Source organism: Sminthopsis crassicaudata, chromosome 3 (genome assembly GCF_048593235.1).
Source record: "Sminthopsis crassicaudata isolate SCR6 chromosome 3, ASM4859323v1, whole genome shotgun sequence".
In the NCBI taxonomy this organism is placed as follows: domain Eukaryota; kingdom Metazoa; phylum Chordata; class Mammalia; order Dasyuromorphia; family Dasyuridae; genus Sminthopsis; species Sminthopsis crassicaudata.
In genome coordinates this window covers 466,513,083-466,530,003 of record NC_133619.1, presented here as the reverse complement: position 1 = coordinate 466,530,003, position 16,921 = coordinate 466,513,083, and the positions used below count along the sequence as shown (strand labels likewise).

At 32.8% G+C, this 16,921-nt stretch overlaps 1 protein-coding gene across 1 annotated transcript in view; it reads right to left on the bottom strand.

Moving 5' to 3' along the window:
- Window positions 1–16,921, bottom strand: part of NEB (nebulin) — a 213,863-nt gene that overhangs the window by 146,737 nt on the left and 50,205 nt on the right. Inside the window, 14 exon segments of the mRNA XM_074303459.1 lie at window positions 375–482; window positions 639–743; window positions 1,756–1,962; window positions 2,948–3,259; window positions 5,230–5,337; window positions 6,030–6,134; window positions 8,198–8,404; window positions 9,233–9,544; window positions 11,019–11,126; window positions 11,874–11,978; window positions 13,575–13,781; window positions 13,886–14,197; window positions 15,685–15,792; window positions 15,876–15,980. Coding sequence (XP_074159560.1) covers window positions 375–482; window positions 639–743; window positions 1,756–1,962; window positions 2,948–3,259; window positions 5,230–5,337; window positions 6,030–6,134; window positions 8,198–8,404; window positions 9,233–9,544; window positions 11,019–11,126; window positions 11,874–11,978; window positions 13,575–13,781; window positions 13,886–14,197; window positions 15,685–15,792; window positions 15,876–15,980 — 2,409 coding nt within the window.

Below are 16,921 nucleotides of genomic sequence, written 5' to 3'. Positions count from 1 at the left end.
TCTTTTTTCAGTTGTTGAATCAAATGAAATAATGTATATAGAGTATTTAGAATTCTTAAAATGCTATAAAGATGTGCACTACAATTATTATTTCAAAAATAAGCTAAATAATAAGTAATTCAATTAGGATCTGAAGGAATCAAAGTGTGTTTTAAGAGAAATTGTCTCAGAGAAGGCCTGGCCAATGTGCCCAAAGGGATAACTGAGAAAACCTATTCAATTCCTTTCCTTAGGAGTTCTGCATAATGGAGGTCTCATCAAGGATAAATAATGCCTACGTAGAAGGAAAGCAGTGCATGATTCACTTAAGCCTGTCTCATTTTACCACTAACTTTGTACTTGTATCTTAATTAAGGCTCAGTAAAAGAACTTACATCACTGGCAATGTCTCTAGAGGATTTTGCAGCCTGTATTGAAATAGCATCTGGTCTCAGGTCATATCCTTTCTTCTTAGCTTCTTCCCAGCCAGATCTGTAGAGTTTCTAATCCACAAGAAGGAAAACAAGATCATTTTATTACTCAAGTCAGAAAGTCAATTTTTTTTTTCTAAAAATTGATGTGAAAACCCTGGAAGTAGAAAGCATGACAGAATGTTTAAACTGAAGACTAAGGGTCCTTTTTTGGCTTTATCTACTTACATCACTCATGGTGACTTGGTTTACTTTGGATAACAGAATATCTGGTGTATCAGGCATAACATGGATGGTGGTCTTGTCTTTGTTCCATTTCTCAGTGTAGAGCCTCTGCAATAGAAAAATTGGAACATTTTATAGTGAGAAAAACATGAAGAGGATCCCAGAAAAATGAGATTTATCAACAATTAGATCTTTGGGGTTTCTAATTGTTTCTGGATGATTTTGCTGTTTATAATATTATGCTTTTATTAGAAAAAAATCCTACTCTAGAATGTATTCACAAGAATGCCATACAGAAGCTTCAGAATATAATCCTCCGACTGAATTAATTGTTGCTAAAGATCTTTTTTATAAAGATCTGAGTATTGTCTGTTTTTTAATAAGGACATTAAGGAAAACTGAGGTTCCCAAAGTGAACAGCAAAATGACTAATAATATGGTATCCAAATAGCAAGGTTAAATGGACTAGGGTCATTGTTCCTGGAGAAGGCAGATGAAGGATCTGTTTAAAAATAGAGTAATGCTTTTAAAAACATATTATTAAGCAACCTGCTCCTCCTTATATTAATAGAGTCACATTACAGAATACATTAGGAAACTGTACTAAATTGCAGCAATAGGAGGAAACTGGGCTCTCCTTTGAATGTATTTTTACATTAGCAATAGAACCATTGTGGTCCTGACCACAAAAGTCTGTCTTAATTTGTGGTACTCTTTTAACTTAGCACGGTGCTGTGACATTGACTTATCATTAATATAAAGAAGAGATTTCTACTAAGAATTAAGGAACCAGACATTTAGAGCTGAAAGGAATGCTAAAGATCACATGGACCAACACTCAAGTTACAGAGGAAAAAACTGTGGCCTCTAGAAAACTGTGGTTCAAGGTCACATAACTAGTAAGCAGCAGAACTGAAATCAGAACCAAAATCTGCTGATTCTTAGTCAAGTACTTGTTCCACTGCACCAAGAAAGAAAATGGGTCTAATTGCAAATCTGTTGTCTGCACCAGTGAATTATTAGATACTAGAATTATTTAATAAAGTCATGGAATCCCCCATTGCTGATTGAACAAAAAGGTTATTTCAAGATTTCCTAATTCTAGAATGTTGAGTTTCACCTTGTCCATAGTCAGCTTGTTATTTTTATTAAGCACTTGTTCCATAGCATCCATGCCATAGGTGAACTTCAGTTTTTCTGGATGTTGGCGGTACTTCTTCTCGCTGAGAATCTCTCCAGCTTTTTTTGCTTTTTCTACTTCTAGGGACTCTGCTGGCACCCACCCAATCCCTCTCATCCAGTTGGTGAAATCCGATTTATAAAGATTCTGGAAAACAAAAGGGAAACACTCAGGCAGAAACAATCAGAACTTGTGCTTTTTTCCCTGAAAGATTTATTTATTATTACAAATACAATGGGAACAGCCTACTTTCTACTCCCTACTGTCTTTGAGAACATTTGAATAGAACACACATTTTTCTACCCAAGAGAATTTATGGGGTCATTTCTTTTTAGTTTTTAATAATACCTCATTGAGGGAAAATGAAGAAAAGTTAAGATCTTTTATGAATCAAAATGGTTTTTAAAGGAGTATTGAATTGTTTAGACAGAGGTAACAAAAGACAGCCTTCCTCACATGAGTCTCCACTCCCAGAAACATTGGTGATAATGTGGAGAGTTGCTGTTTAATATGCTTCAAATCTGCCTTTCATGCATAAAATCATAAACTGTCAGAGCCAAAAGATACCTAATAGTTCATCTTATCCAATCTCTTCACTTTAAAAATGAGGCAGCTGAGACTCATAGAGTTCCACAAACTTATTCCTAAATCTATCGTTTTATCCAAAATTAGCTTTAAATCATTATTAGGTCAGGGAAGTGTAGAGCCTGGACCTGCGTTTACGTTGGTGAAAGGAGATTCCCTCTACTAATGTGGGTTGACATCTCCTTTGCAACTTGGAATCTGAGGGAGTTGTGGGTGAAGAGACGGTAAGTGACTTGCCCAGAGTCACACAGGGTGGATTTCAAGCCTTCTTGGCTCTGAGGCTTTGTATCTACTGTACCCTATTGCCTATCTGTATTCAGACAGAATATAGCTTAAATGAATCAAATGCTATAATTCAGCCTTCTTCACTAGTCTTTTTAGAAGCAGAGGGGCACTCTGAAAAGCAGGAGCTTCCTCAATCACTTTTGGATATAAGTAAGGTTCCTGTTCCTCCCCAACTATGGCAACTAAGAATTTGCTCCTGATTCCTTGGACCAGATGAATTGCTAGTCTATGCATTTTAACAAATCCACTGGTTAATACATACATCACTCTGGATCTGCATGGCGTTTCGTGAATGTTCCATATTCAGGGCATCAGGCAACAGGGTGTAATGATGGATTGGCTGTCTGTAGTTGGTGTTGGTAGTGGCTTCCTGAGACTTCTTTGCAGCCATCACACTGAACATATCCAGAGGTATGTGATACCTGGTCTTGGTGGCTTCGTAACCCTTCTTGTACTCACGATCTGACTGTATTTTGGCCACGTTCATGTAGTGAACAAGTTTAGGGTCATCTTGAAGACTACGGAATCCAACTTGCTTTCCTTTGTCTTTCTCATAGGCCTCTTTGTATTTGAACTAGAGGAAAGAAGATGGTAACGAAAGTCTTAAAAGGACTTTTTATATATGTATATATCTACCTATCAGGAAAATATTAAATTGTAAAACATCATTTATTGGACTCACTGGGCCTTCTTATCTAGAATGAATTAGGAAAACATCTATACTTATAACATTTAAAAAGAAATGTAGTTTAGATGGGAATATATTTTGCATGACATCTATAACCCGTATCAAATTGCTTGCCTTGTCAATGAGAAGTGGAAAGAATTTGGAAGTTAAAAAAAATTAAATGAATCTTTAAAATTTTGTTTAATTGTAATTGGAAAAAATAAAATATTTAAAAATTTTAAAGCAACATAGTTTAATGATTTATAATAACTAAGACAAGCTATAAAACTCTTTACTAATAGAAGACCTTTGGGGACCTTCATTAATCAATAGAGAGAAAGTATATATATATATATATATATATATATATATATATAAACTTGATTTGTGAATTATATATATATATATATATATATAATTCACAAATCAAGTTTATAATTGCTTATTAACTAATTGATTGAACAAATGAGTGTCTTGGAAGTTTGAGTTGGCTCTCCTAAGTATTTTTTTATATTCCTTCTATAAGTGTGCTTGTATTATGACTTTCATTCCATAAAGAAATGACTTACTGGGCAAAATTAAGCCAGCCCATTCCTTGTATAAATCATTGAAAATTCAAATTAATGGTGGGCAAATTAATGAGTTTCCCTTTACTAAATAATTCATCTTACTAAAATAACAGTAAGAATATGGCCTATGTTCATAACTGAATTAAGGCTAAAGTTCTATTATTAAAATTATAATTGATTCCTATATCAAACTATATTGATTTCATCATAGAGAATTTCACAAATTTCTTCCTACAGTAATCCATCCTCCATTTGGTTATAGCTCAGGTCTAATGATATCAAACCATTCCCCTACTCAATAAACTCCAATGGTTTATTATCACTTCCAGGATCAAATTTTTGGCATTCAAAGACCTTTATAACCTGCTCCCATACCTTCCCAGTCTCATTTGAGAGCACACTCTGCTCCCTTTCATGTACTTCCACACACATATATTCTTTGTTTCAGTGACAATGGCTTCCTCAATGTTTCATGAATAAGACAATCCACCTCTGAACTCAAAGTATTTTCCTTGGGCTGTCACCCCATGTTTGGAATTGTTTTTCTTTTCATCTTCATTTCCTGGCTTTCCTGGCTTTCCTGGCTTTCCTGGCTTTCCTGGCTTCCTTCAACTCCCAGTTAGAATCCCACCCCCTTTTAATTCTAGCACTTAGCATAGTGACCTAGTGACTGGCACCTATTAAGTTCTTTTTGATGTCATTGTGCCTTCAATTTGTTAATTATTTCCAATTTATCTTGTATATATTATTGGTACATCCTTGCTTGCATATTGCATTGTCTGCCCCATTAGACTGCGAGTTCCTTGAAAACTGGTACTATCTTTTACCTTTCATAAAATCAGAATTAATTAACACAATCTCTGATACATAGTGGGTCCTTAATAAATAATTATTGACTGATTTACTGACTTGTCATTGTACAATCTTATATAATTCATATACTATGTTGTTCATTACTGAAATGCTTCTGTTTGAGAATTACATAAATTCCAATTTTTCTCACAATAAAACTTAAATTAGAAGATGTACTGACAGTTGACAGTAATAATGGTCCTGGAAATTCTAAATATTCCACAATTAAGAAAAAAAAGCAATATATTTGTTCCAACTAAATTGACCTATAGTGATTTTTCAAAAGTGATAAAGAATCAGAAAATATTATTAATTTATATTGTAAACTCAAGTGGCAGAGAACATATTACATATAACATTTATTTTCCTAGTGGGAAAATGTAATTCCTTGAGTAGACCTTTAAATCCTGTAGCAGGATATAGAAAAGAAGGTTAAATCATTCAAATAATACTTACATCACTAGCAATATTCCTTGAAGCTTTTGCAGCAAGTATTGGAATGGCATCTGGCTTCAAATCATAGCCTTTTTTAAGTGATTTCTTCCAGTCAGCTTTATAATAAGCCTTAAGGAAACAGAAGACAGATTACATTTTACAAACCTGAGAAATGAGCAGGATATAAAAATTCTCTTATAAACAATAGATTTCCAGCTGATAGGGATCTGAGAGATGCCCTCATTTCATAGATGAGGAAGCTCTGGCCCAGAGAGTTTGAGAAACTTGCCCCAACTCACACAGTAGCAAATGGCAGAGCCTGGATTTGAATCTAGATTTTCAGATGTCAGATCTAGTCCACTTCCATTAAGAGAACTCAATAAGTCATGGGAATCAAGTAGCATTTCTTGACTTTTATTTTTAAATTAAAAAATCAACTTAAAAAATCAACATTAGGATAGAGAAAAGGACTAGATCTAGTATTTCAATAATATAGTGAATTCATAGATATGGGGAAGTTCTCCACCAATGCAAGTGGACCCATTCTTTGCAACTTTTAGTGATTTGCCCTTTCTGCTCTAGGCAAATCTCTTAAGAAGCTAGTGTTCTGCCTGAAGTTGGTGAGGTACAAGTAGTCATGACTCAGATGTCTACCTCCTCTATCCCTAAAGTCCTTGATTTTAAAACCCAGAAGTTCCTATACCTGGTTTTAGAGTTCCCAAAGAATAAATTTAACAGCACTTTGGTTAAGAAGAATCACATAATCAACCAATAAATGCCAAGGAAGGCATAATTAAATCAACAGCATTTTAAGTACTCACATCACTCATGTTGAGAGCATTGACCTTGGCTTGAATAAATTGAGGTAATTCAGGGTCCAGAGTATATTTGTGTTTTATTTTCTCTCCTTCTACCTTATAGTTCAACTGAAAAAAAAAGAGATAACATCAAGCACTTTATACAATGCATTGCCCATTGATTTACAACATTCTAACAAATATTTGATATTATTTATACTTTGCTTTGGGGTGGGGGGAAGGAATATGCCAAAGGTTCTCAAAATAAGGCCGGGGAGTATAAAACAAAATAAGGATCTGGGGATCTTCAAACTTTTTCAACCCTTTGACTTCTTTGAAGTCAAAAATATTTTTATAGAAATATTAAGATACTTTCATTTCAAATATAGTAAGTATTGATAGATATGTTACATAAACCAAAGTTTGTAGGGAAGTCTTCAATAATTTTTAAGAGTATGAAAGGATACTGAGACCAAAATATTTTGAGAATCATTGGTCTAGGCTATTTAAAGAAAATTGTCCAATAGACATAAAAAGCCACTTTCATTTTGGAGCCAATTGAAAAAGTATAATATGCAACTGTACTAATCAGTGTGAAGTCAGAAAAAAGAATGATAATACTTTAATTTCCACCCATGTCACCCAACCCATAGTAGGAAGTAAGAAGATAGGGTAATTAGATATACAATCTCCAAACCTGATTTTAAATTTGATTTGCCCATCCTTTATGATTCTTTTTAAATTTTTATTTTTAATTTATAGAAAGTTAAATGTAAAATGGATAATTCTAATTACATTAAATCAAAAAGATTTTTTTACAAATAAGAAATGAAGTTGATCAGAAAGAAAGCAGAAAATTAGAGAAATATTTCTATAGCAAGTATATCAGCTAAAAGTTCATATCTAAAATATATAAAGAACTTTGCCAAATCCATTAAGAGTCGTACAAGAGCAGCTAAAAATCTTCAGAACTCCCTACTCTCTGATAAAGGTATTATTAAGTATTAAAATAGACAAACAGTATGAAGGAAAATAGCAAAGGATGATAGCAAAAGAAAACTACCTGGCTAATCAATACCAATATTAATGATAATGATAATAATAGAAATAATAGTTGGAATCAAAATAGCTTACAAGCACTTTCCTCATAACAACTCTACAAGATAGGTAGTATATTATCTTAGAAAACTAAGAAACATAAACATGAAATAATATTCCTACAGCTTAATTATAATGGTAAAATGTCTGGCTAACATCATATGAGAAATAGAGGAAATTTAATTTTAAAAGTTGAGAAATAATACATATTTGCTAAATTGACACGAATTTTGAGTCAAAGAGAATAACTGTTAATTATTAATTATTAGAAATAATTACTAGAAGTAGTAATAGAGTCCTACAATCTCCATCAACTTATCTAAGTCTAGCACCAAAATGGTTAGTCCCCATGAGTCTGGGGAGGGTAGTGGGAGGGTAGAGGTTGCAGAGGGAAGAATAGGTTGCCTAAGGAAGGACAAATTGGCCCAGGTCAAAAATGCATCAATTCAAAGCTTCCATTGTGATCAGAATGGGACAGGGCCACACTCCAAGTCTGGGTGAAATGGGGACACCAGGTCTTCAAAAAAAGAAAAAGAAAAAAAGGAAAAGGAAAAAAAGGAAATAGTTTTTTTTTCTATTTCTCCCCCCCACATCCTTAGGGTATTGTAAAACAGTTGTGAAAAAGAGCACATTGAAGCCTGGAAGAATCATTTTACTCCATAGAAAAAAATGGTTAACTTGAGACCAAGTCAAAGGTGATAATATTTTTTCCATTAGATATTTGGGTGAAAAGGGCTGAAAGCTTTCAGGACTTGGCAAATAGTCTTCTTTGAACTTTTATTTTTCTGTCAGCAGATTCTGCAATATGTTGTGTGAATTCCCTCAGCTCCTGTGCTATATACTCAAACTCCAAGCCACTTCAAAAGAGAAATATTTTCCTTTCAGCTTTGAAAATTTTCCCCTTTCCATGCCTTGTTTCCAAAAACATTTCCTCAAAGTTGGAAGCTCTTTTTTTAGCTCTCTTGAATTTAAATAGTTCTTACTGCAGGACGGTACAGCAGTATGACTTAAGATCTTCATCAGTAACAAGCACTTTTTAAAAGAGTATTTTGGTCAGTAACTAGCATGCACACTTCTGAAATGAAACTGCTTACATCACTCAGCTGCTTTGTATTTTGCTGAGCCAAAACCATGCCCATGGAATCTGGCACACTTGTGAATTTGATTTTGTCTGGGTGCTGTCGATATTTCCTCTCACTTAAGGCTTCTCCTGCTTTCTTGGCTTTTTCAACCTCCAGAGAACCAATAGGTATCCAGCCAATGCCTTTAAAGAAGCTGTTGTAATCTTCCTTGTATACATTCTACAAAAAAGAAATATTATATGATAAAACATTGCAAAGAATATTAAAGAATGTTTCAGAAATTGATCATTCTGCATGTTAAGAACCCATCTACAAAGATAGGATTTCTTGACTGTACTTGGTCTATAGGAAGATTTTGATATATATCTAGAAATGAATAATTATTCCTTTTCAAGGCCAAAGAGGAGTACTTATATATACTTATATATTATGCTTAATATCTACTATATTAACTATATTGTACATTTGCTAATAGTGCAACTCTCTAGTACAAAGATCAATCAAGTATACAATCAAATTTTGCTTTCCCATTTAAGCTATTTGGTGACTTGGAAAAACACACAAAATGAGAACTTAAATTTGAGTTTGAAAAAAGAATTAAACTTCTTTTCTTGATTTGGGTCATTTCTCTATTTTACAGATATTACAATATCAAGAGAGCCATTCAAACCCTTCATTTCATGGTTCTTTTTCTGGCTTTCTCTGTAACAGGAAATCTTGGATTACCTTAAACTTTTCATGATTATAGAGAAGCAGAAACTAATTAGCATTTATAGTTATTGATGTATAATCTTCTTTTTTGACTTATAAGATTGTTAAAGAGAAAAATGTTCCCAAAAAAGTTAAGGAAACAGGCCCATATGCTCCAACTTTGGAGATTTTTAAAGTTACAATCATTGGAGATTTTTTAGTTAGTCATTGATAATAAAATACAGAATTACATTAAGATATGTTAGTGTAACCTGAAGTCAAATACAGAAGGAAAATTATAATTAATTAAATGACTAAAAGAAATGTGATAGAACTTTTACTCTTACACATACTTACATCACTCTGGATCTGCATCATATTCTTTGTAAGTTCAAGATTCATAGCATCTGGCAAATAAGTGTAATGGTGTATTGGTTGTTTATAGTTGACATTAGTGGCAACATCCTGGGCCATTTTTGCAGCAGTGATGCTGACCATGTCCCCAGGTGTATGGTAGCTAGTCTTGGTATTTTCATAGTTCTTCTTGTATTCACGATCAGACTGCATCTTTGCCACATTCATGAAGTGGACTAACTTGGGATCATCTTGAAGGCTTCTAAAACCAACATGTTTTCCTTTTGATTTTTCATATGCTTCTTTATACTTATACTGCAAAAAAAATGGTACTATTATCAAAGAGATATGCCTTGTAAAATAGGGTTGTATCGTTGCAGACACAGAGAAAAATGTGACCTGTGATCTTCTTGTCAGAGTACTATGAGAAATGCCAAACAGAAATGTGGTTATAACCAATCCCAAAATATTAAAGAACTGTTCAGTAAATTCTGGGCCTCTTTTTACTTTTTACTCTACCTGAAGACTATTTGAATATAGATATTCTTTGAAGAGAGTAAAACACAAAGACCCTTTGGAAAGCATGAAGAATTACCAAGAATTAGCCCTATATATGTGTGTTTTGGTACAGCAGTTTTGCAAAGTATTTGGTTTTTTTCCCCTGCTGATTTAATGTTCATCATAGGATTAGGGGTAGAGATTGGACCTGAAATTTCAATGATATAGGGAATTCTTAGATACGGCTATTATCTCTATCAATGCAAACTTCACACTCTACAAAACTTGTCTGGAAAACAGAGATGAAGTGGATTCCCAGTATGTATGAGGCAAGACTGGAGTCCAGCTCTTTCTCGATTCAAGATGACCAAACCACCTTAAATATACCTAATCTTATCTGATTTCAAAAACTAAGTACTTGAAAGAAGATTAGGAAATAATCCCTTTCTTTTTTTTTTTTTTAAGTAAAAGGGTCTTAAATGAAATAGCTCAAATTTTAGAGTCCATTTTAACATTTCCCAAAATGTAATGTATAGTTTCATCATAAATCCAACTAAAATAAGTATATTTCATATACAAGCCTAGAAAAATGTTGCCATACTTATATTCAAACAATTGAGGAGAATGTTTTTACATTTTATCATCAACATGATTTCATCATTGGTTTGTCCAATATGTGTAAGAAGGTAATAAAAAAGAAGAGTCTACTACCCATTTTCTCTTTCTCTATTCTAAATGGAGAATGAAGACTCTAGGAAGTTGTAAAATTTCTAAGAAATGATCTTTTTCACAGACAGGAAGATTGGATAGAAAAACAAATGTATAGTTTTCTGTTACAGATGATTTGAGCATCTATTTACATGGGGAAATGGCTCTCTTTCCACTTGGCTGTGAAAATCTATCCATTTTATTTGACACCCTTTACATGTCTCTTGCACAATTATAATGCAGGCAGTCATCCGAATCCAGTTTGGTAATGCCAGTCAATCTGTTTTATTGAAAGTAAAAGTAAAATGTCAGGAAAATATGTCAGTAGAAGTAATTTGCACTATGAATCAGTACAACAAACTGCTGTCTGCTCCATGACAGCTTTACCAACTGGGGTAATCTAAAAGGAATAATAAATAAGATTTTTAAATGGACAAGTTTTCAAAACATTAACAATTTGGGGGGATTTGAATAGATGATAAATTCAAAATATCACTTTCAATAAAATACTACTTAAAGAAGTACACATTTGATTGCTTCTTAAAATGCTATCATACAAAGTTCCACTGAAATTTATACTCACATCACTAGCAATGTTTCTAGAAGCCTTGGCTGCAGTAATTGGAATAGAATCAGCCATCACGTTGTTTCCTTTGGCTATTAAATCATGCCAGTCACGTTTATAGCATGCCTGGAAAAGAATTTTAAAGGTTATTCCAGCATTCTAAGTTCTGATCAATTAAAAATTAATTATACAGTACTGGATTGTTGTTTTTCTAATTAATTTTATAAGGAATCCTACATATTTAGGGCACTTTTAAAAAAAAAACAGTAAGTCACATTTAGGATAGTGACTACATCAAGGGAGACTTATTGTGATTTGGAATGATCAGATCATTTGTATTTTGAATACTGTGTTCATTGTGAGGCCCTCATCTTTTAAGAAGAGCATTGACAAAATATAGTTTGTTCCATGGAGAACAAATGATGGTGAAGGATCTAGGATTCACATCATATAAGGAATGACTGGAAGGAACTCAGAGTGTTTCATGTAAAAAAAGTTGACAGTAAACAAGACGACTGACTTGGGATCAAAGACTTCTCTACCCTCAAACATTAACATAAAAATATATTGAATAAGCTAAAGACTATACTTATTTTGTGAAGCTTCAGAAAGTAGAATTAAGACCAACTAAGACAAGTAAATAAAATTCAATTAGATAAAAAGAACTTTCTGACGATGAGAAATTCTGATAATGAAATGGATTTAGTAGCAAAAAGAGTGAGTTCCTTGTCACTAGAAATGTTCAGGTAATTATTAAAATGACTCCTGCAGAAGATAAAAGGTAGATGATATTTAAGGACTATTTTAGTCCCAAAATTTTATGATTTCATTAATGAGTTATGTTTACATCACACCACTCACAATTCTACTTACATCACTTATATTGTAAGCATTACATTTGGCCTGAATGAACTGAGGAAGGTCAGGGCTCATGCTGTATTTGTGTTTCATCTCTTCTCCTTTAGCTTTGTAAAGAATCTGCAATAACAACAAAATAAATGCAAAAGAAACTTTCCATAGAACTGTTTTTTCTTCTATAGGACTTGAAATATGATTTTCCTCTCAAATATGTATAAATGACCAAGAAAATGACATAAGAAAATATAATTAATTTTTTAAGAAATAATTCCCAGAAAGAAAAAACTCTGAGGAAAATAAAATTGCTTTTTCCTAAAGATGAATGGGAAAAACATTAATCTTTAATTATCAGTCAAATGGAAAGATATCCCCAAAATCTGATAAACTGGTATTAATAGCAGAATACATTGAAACCAGAAAGATTTGTCCTTTGCCAAATGATTTTTTTTAAATCTTTAGGATTTTTTTCTTTTAAAAATAACAAGTTAAAGCCTCTTATCTAGTTATAATTTCAACTCCCAAATCACGCAATTATTGATAAGAAAGTCTATATTATAAGGAGATAGGACCATAGATTTTTGAATTGGAAAAGATATCAGATTCATCAAGCCTAACCCACCTTATTTTATAGATGAAGAAATTTTAGGTGAATTATCCATAGTCACAAACTAGTAATATCAGAGCCAGGATTGAAGCCTTGTCTTATGGTTTCAACCCCAGTGCTCTTTTCACAATGCTATGTTGTCATTTTTTAGTTTACTATTTACAATTCTTTGGATCTATATAAGGTCAAGGAGACATATTGACCTTCCATATAAAAAACCTTTTTCTTTTTCATAGCCATTTGAATGAAATGATTTATTTGAAATCTCATAAAGTATGTTTTTGAATCAAAAATAAACTCCCAAAACCCTGACTCTCAATTTTTTCTGTTAAAGTATCATGTGTAGACAGTCAAATAAATATGTCAGCTAAAATATATAAATGTTCAAAAAATTCAAGAAGCAAAACAATCTCAAGAAAATATCTGAACTCAACCTGAATAAACACATTAACACTGGGCAAAATTCCTGCTGCCTGTTGTAAAGTTATTATCTTTCTGAACACGGTATAAACTAATATTAGCAAATTGATGTTAACATTATATGGCTTCCATCAGCTATAATACACACATTGATTTTATTTAGGCAAACATTAAGATATTGCTTACTATCAAAACTAGAAAATGAGTTTACCTGCTATTATATCACATGGGATGAATTCTGACTGGCAAAATTCCAGAACAAGCTATCTACTGCACTACAAAAATCTGAATAATTATTTCTTCAAATTACTTCATTTACAATAATGATTTACTAGTAATAAATCCTAAAAACTTAATATAGGAACTAGAGGATGAACACAAATCAGCATAATGACTGGCATCTGGGTTTAACATGCATGCAATACTGAAATATAGATTTTTTAACCAGCCCAGTTTATCCACTAAGTCTTTCAAAGACAGCTTGGTGGGGGGAGGAGGGAGGAGAAATATGTGAAGAAATATAAAAAAAAATAATGTAAGACACAAGAAAAACTAAAGTAAATTTGCAAGGTGTTTTTTTCTAATTAAACAACATTTGGCCAAAATTTTTACCTGATCCTCAAGTTTTTTTTTTTTAATTGCATAATTACAGTGTCAGTTTTCTTTCATTTGATTTATATTAGTATACTCACATCACTGGTTTGCTGTGTATTCTGCTTTGCCTGGACCATAACTGGAGAATCTACAACACTGGTAAATTTGAGGGTATCTGGATGTTGTCTGTACTTCTTTTCATTCAGTGCATCGCCAGCTTTTTTCACTTTCTCTACTTCCAGAGAGCCAATGGGGACCCAGCCAATACCTTTCATCCAGTTATTATAGTCTTCCTTATAGGCATTCTTTAAAAGCAGTGAATGAAAATAGAAGTAAGTGTAGGAAATTTTTTATCTACATCTAAGTTTTGAGTTCAAACACTTTCTTTTGCTAAGTACACGCAACTTACATCACTCTGAATGTGCATCATATTTTTAGACAACTCCAGATCCATGGCATCAGGCAGATAGGTATAATGATGGAGCTGATGCTTATAATTGACATTACTGACGAGGTCCTGAGCTTTCTTAGCTCCAACAACATTGAACATATCATGAGGTGTATTATACTTGGTTTTGGACTTTTCATAGTCTTTCTTGTACTCCCGATCAGACTGCAACTTGGCAACATTCATGTAATGAACCAGTTTGGGATCATCTTGGAGACTTTGGAAGCCCACCATTTTTCCTTTGGCTTTCTCATAGTCTTTCTTGTACTGAACCTAATTAAATCAAAGGGGGAAAATTTTCAATTTAGCTGTAAGGATTGGGTTTTTTTGGGGAGGGGATGTTAGAGGAGAACAATGACACATCAGCTTAGACAATTTGGAGGCAAAAGCAAATTTAAGCTTTCCACAAATTACTCCAATTAAAGTTTTTTTAAAAGTTAAATATAATCTATTTTAATGCTTTGTAAGACAGAAAATTAAATTAAATTGTAATGGAACCTAATGATTTGATAGTAGTGAAAAATTAAGTCAATTTGCTGAAACACTTTGTAAAAGCAATAAAACATAAGGGGGAGACTTGTGGAAGAAGAGAACAATTATAGTAAAAAGATATGTTAGGCTGAAAGACTGAATAGAGTCAGGGACTCAGATAAGAACTGATATTTTTCATTCAAATTGCTCTTCTGAAATATAGCTGTAGGTCTCTTAAATTGAGGATCCCTTAGTCGTATAAGAATTGTAAAAAATCAAGATAGTATTTTATAATTAATCTTAAGAACAATTCCCAAGGCAGCTATTATGATGAGTTATTCATATTAAATAAATAATATAATATGTGGTCTTGCTTTAAAGAAATTCAAATAAGACAATACATTCAATGGTAAGTTCCTTGAGGGCAAGGATATGTTTGCCATTTTTTGTCTCTCCGGTGGTTAGCACAGTGCCTAGCACACAGTTGATGCTCTTTTGAATTGTGAGGGTGATTTGATTAGAACTGATTACATGGGAGTTCATATGTATCCTTTGTTTAAAATATGTAAGATTAGCAATCATCTCAGATGATGTTTTGCAAGTAACTTTTGCCTGCAATTGGAGTAACAGTGACTTCTTCAGATATTTACTAATCTATAATAAATCTTAACTGATTCCATAATCACTTATTAAATGTTTAATGAGCAATATCAGGAGAATAGATAAAAGGAGAGAGCTGATATTTATAAAGATTGTTATATAAAGAGGATATAAATTCTAAGATTCCTTCAATATTCAAAAACATTAACAATATACTAGTATATATTAATCTTGGTTTTGAGCTTTACACAGATAAGGTTTTTCCCTCATTGAGTTTACAGTCTAGGATAAACACACAAATATATATATAGTTGTGGTATATGTAAAGTATAAAACAAGTGCTTTGTGAAGTCTGTTTGGGGAAGTTCAATAGAGGAGAAGTAAAAAACTTCCTTGAGAAACATAAATGTACAGATGGAGAGATCTTAGATGACTTCTAATTCAATCCCATATTTTTATACATAAGGAAACTGAGACCTAGTTGTGACTTGCTCAAGGTCCTATGGTTGGTTAATAGATCCAGAATTAGAATACACGTCCTTCAAGTCTGACAATTGTTTTCTTTCAAGATAACCATGTTACCTCCTAAGGTTGCATGCATCTTAAGCCAAATAAGAATTAAAAACAAACCGTAAGAATCTGTTCTCTGTAAACACCTCTTAGAAGACATGAGAAATGGTTGAACTTACATCACTGGCAGCCTGTCTAGCAGCTTTGGCAGCTTTAATGGGGATGGCGTCGGTTCTGAGGTCATAACCCTTTTTGCTCATATCTTTCAGGTCTGCTTTATATAGATTCTGGAAGAAGGTAACATTCAGATTAACTTCAACATAACATTATAGAGAGGTAAATAAGCCCCCAAGCTTCAGAATGAACTTACTTCACTAATATTGTAAGCATTAACTTTAGCCTGAATGAACTGAGGTAGGTCAGCTGGTAGATTGTACTTGTGGAGTGTTTCTTCACCTTTGGCTTTATAGAGAATCTATAATTGAAACAGAATAAGGAAGATATTTAGATATCCAAAAAAATAGCTTCAATTTGATTTTCAAATGTAACTCTGAGCATATAGGAAAAGGGTTTTTTTTTGGGGGGAAGCCCCTTTTTAAAAGAGGCTTTTTTATTAGCCCCAAATGGATCTGGGGTGGGGGAGAGATATGTATTAATGGATCTCTATAGAATCCAAGAGAGGTTTCTTTTATTTTAATATACCACTGGAATATAATCAACAAGCATTGGCAACATTAGCTGGCAAGGTACCTCGTAGCAAGAACATACATGTTTCCTAATTAATAGATATGAGGAGACTCAGGTGTAGTCTCAGCCTCTTGGTCACTTAGAGAATCATTATGGTTCTTAGGGCCATTCCTGGGATATGCAAAAAAAGGCTATTTGATCCATTGTCAAAAATAGGAGGCCGTTTGAAGAAGGGTATCAGTCCCCATCCCTCAATATATGGGCATCCAGGTGGCTCAGTGGATAGAACTGAGGGTAGGATTGGCTTGGAACCAGAAAGGCTTCTCTTATATACATACATATATATAGCTATATACACCTACATTATATATATAAATTATATATGTCATTCATTTATTTATTTGTTTGCTTGTCAGAAATGCTAGGAAGCTACCCTCCCACGATCAGCTTATCAAAAATTATATTCATATCATCTATATCTGTGGCTATATTTACATGAGAAGGATGTCATAGTATCATAGTAATTATATAAATTGCTTCAGATATTGAAGATATACACAAAGGGGAACAGAACAGAGATATTTTCTATAGTATATATATATTTATTTAGATTTTTATTTATTTATATAGATATTTATATATATTTATTTATATTTATATAAGATAGATAGATAGTATATTCTCTGCCATAGATTCAAAAACATTTCAACTAAGTACTTATTTTATCAA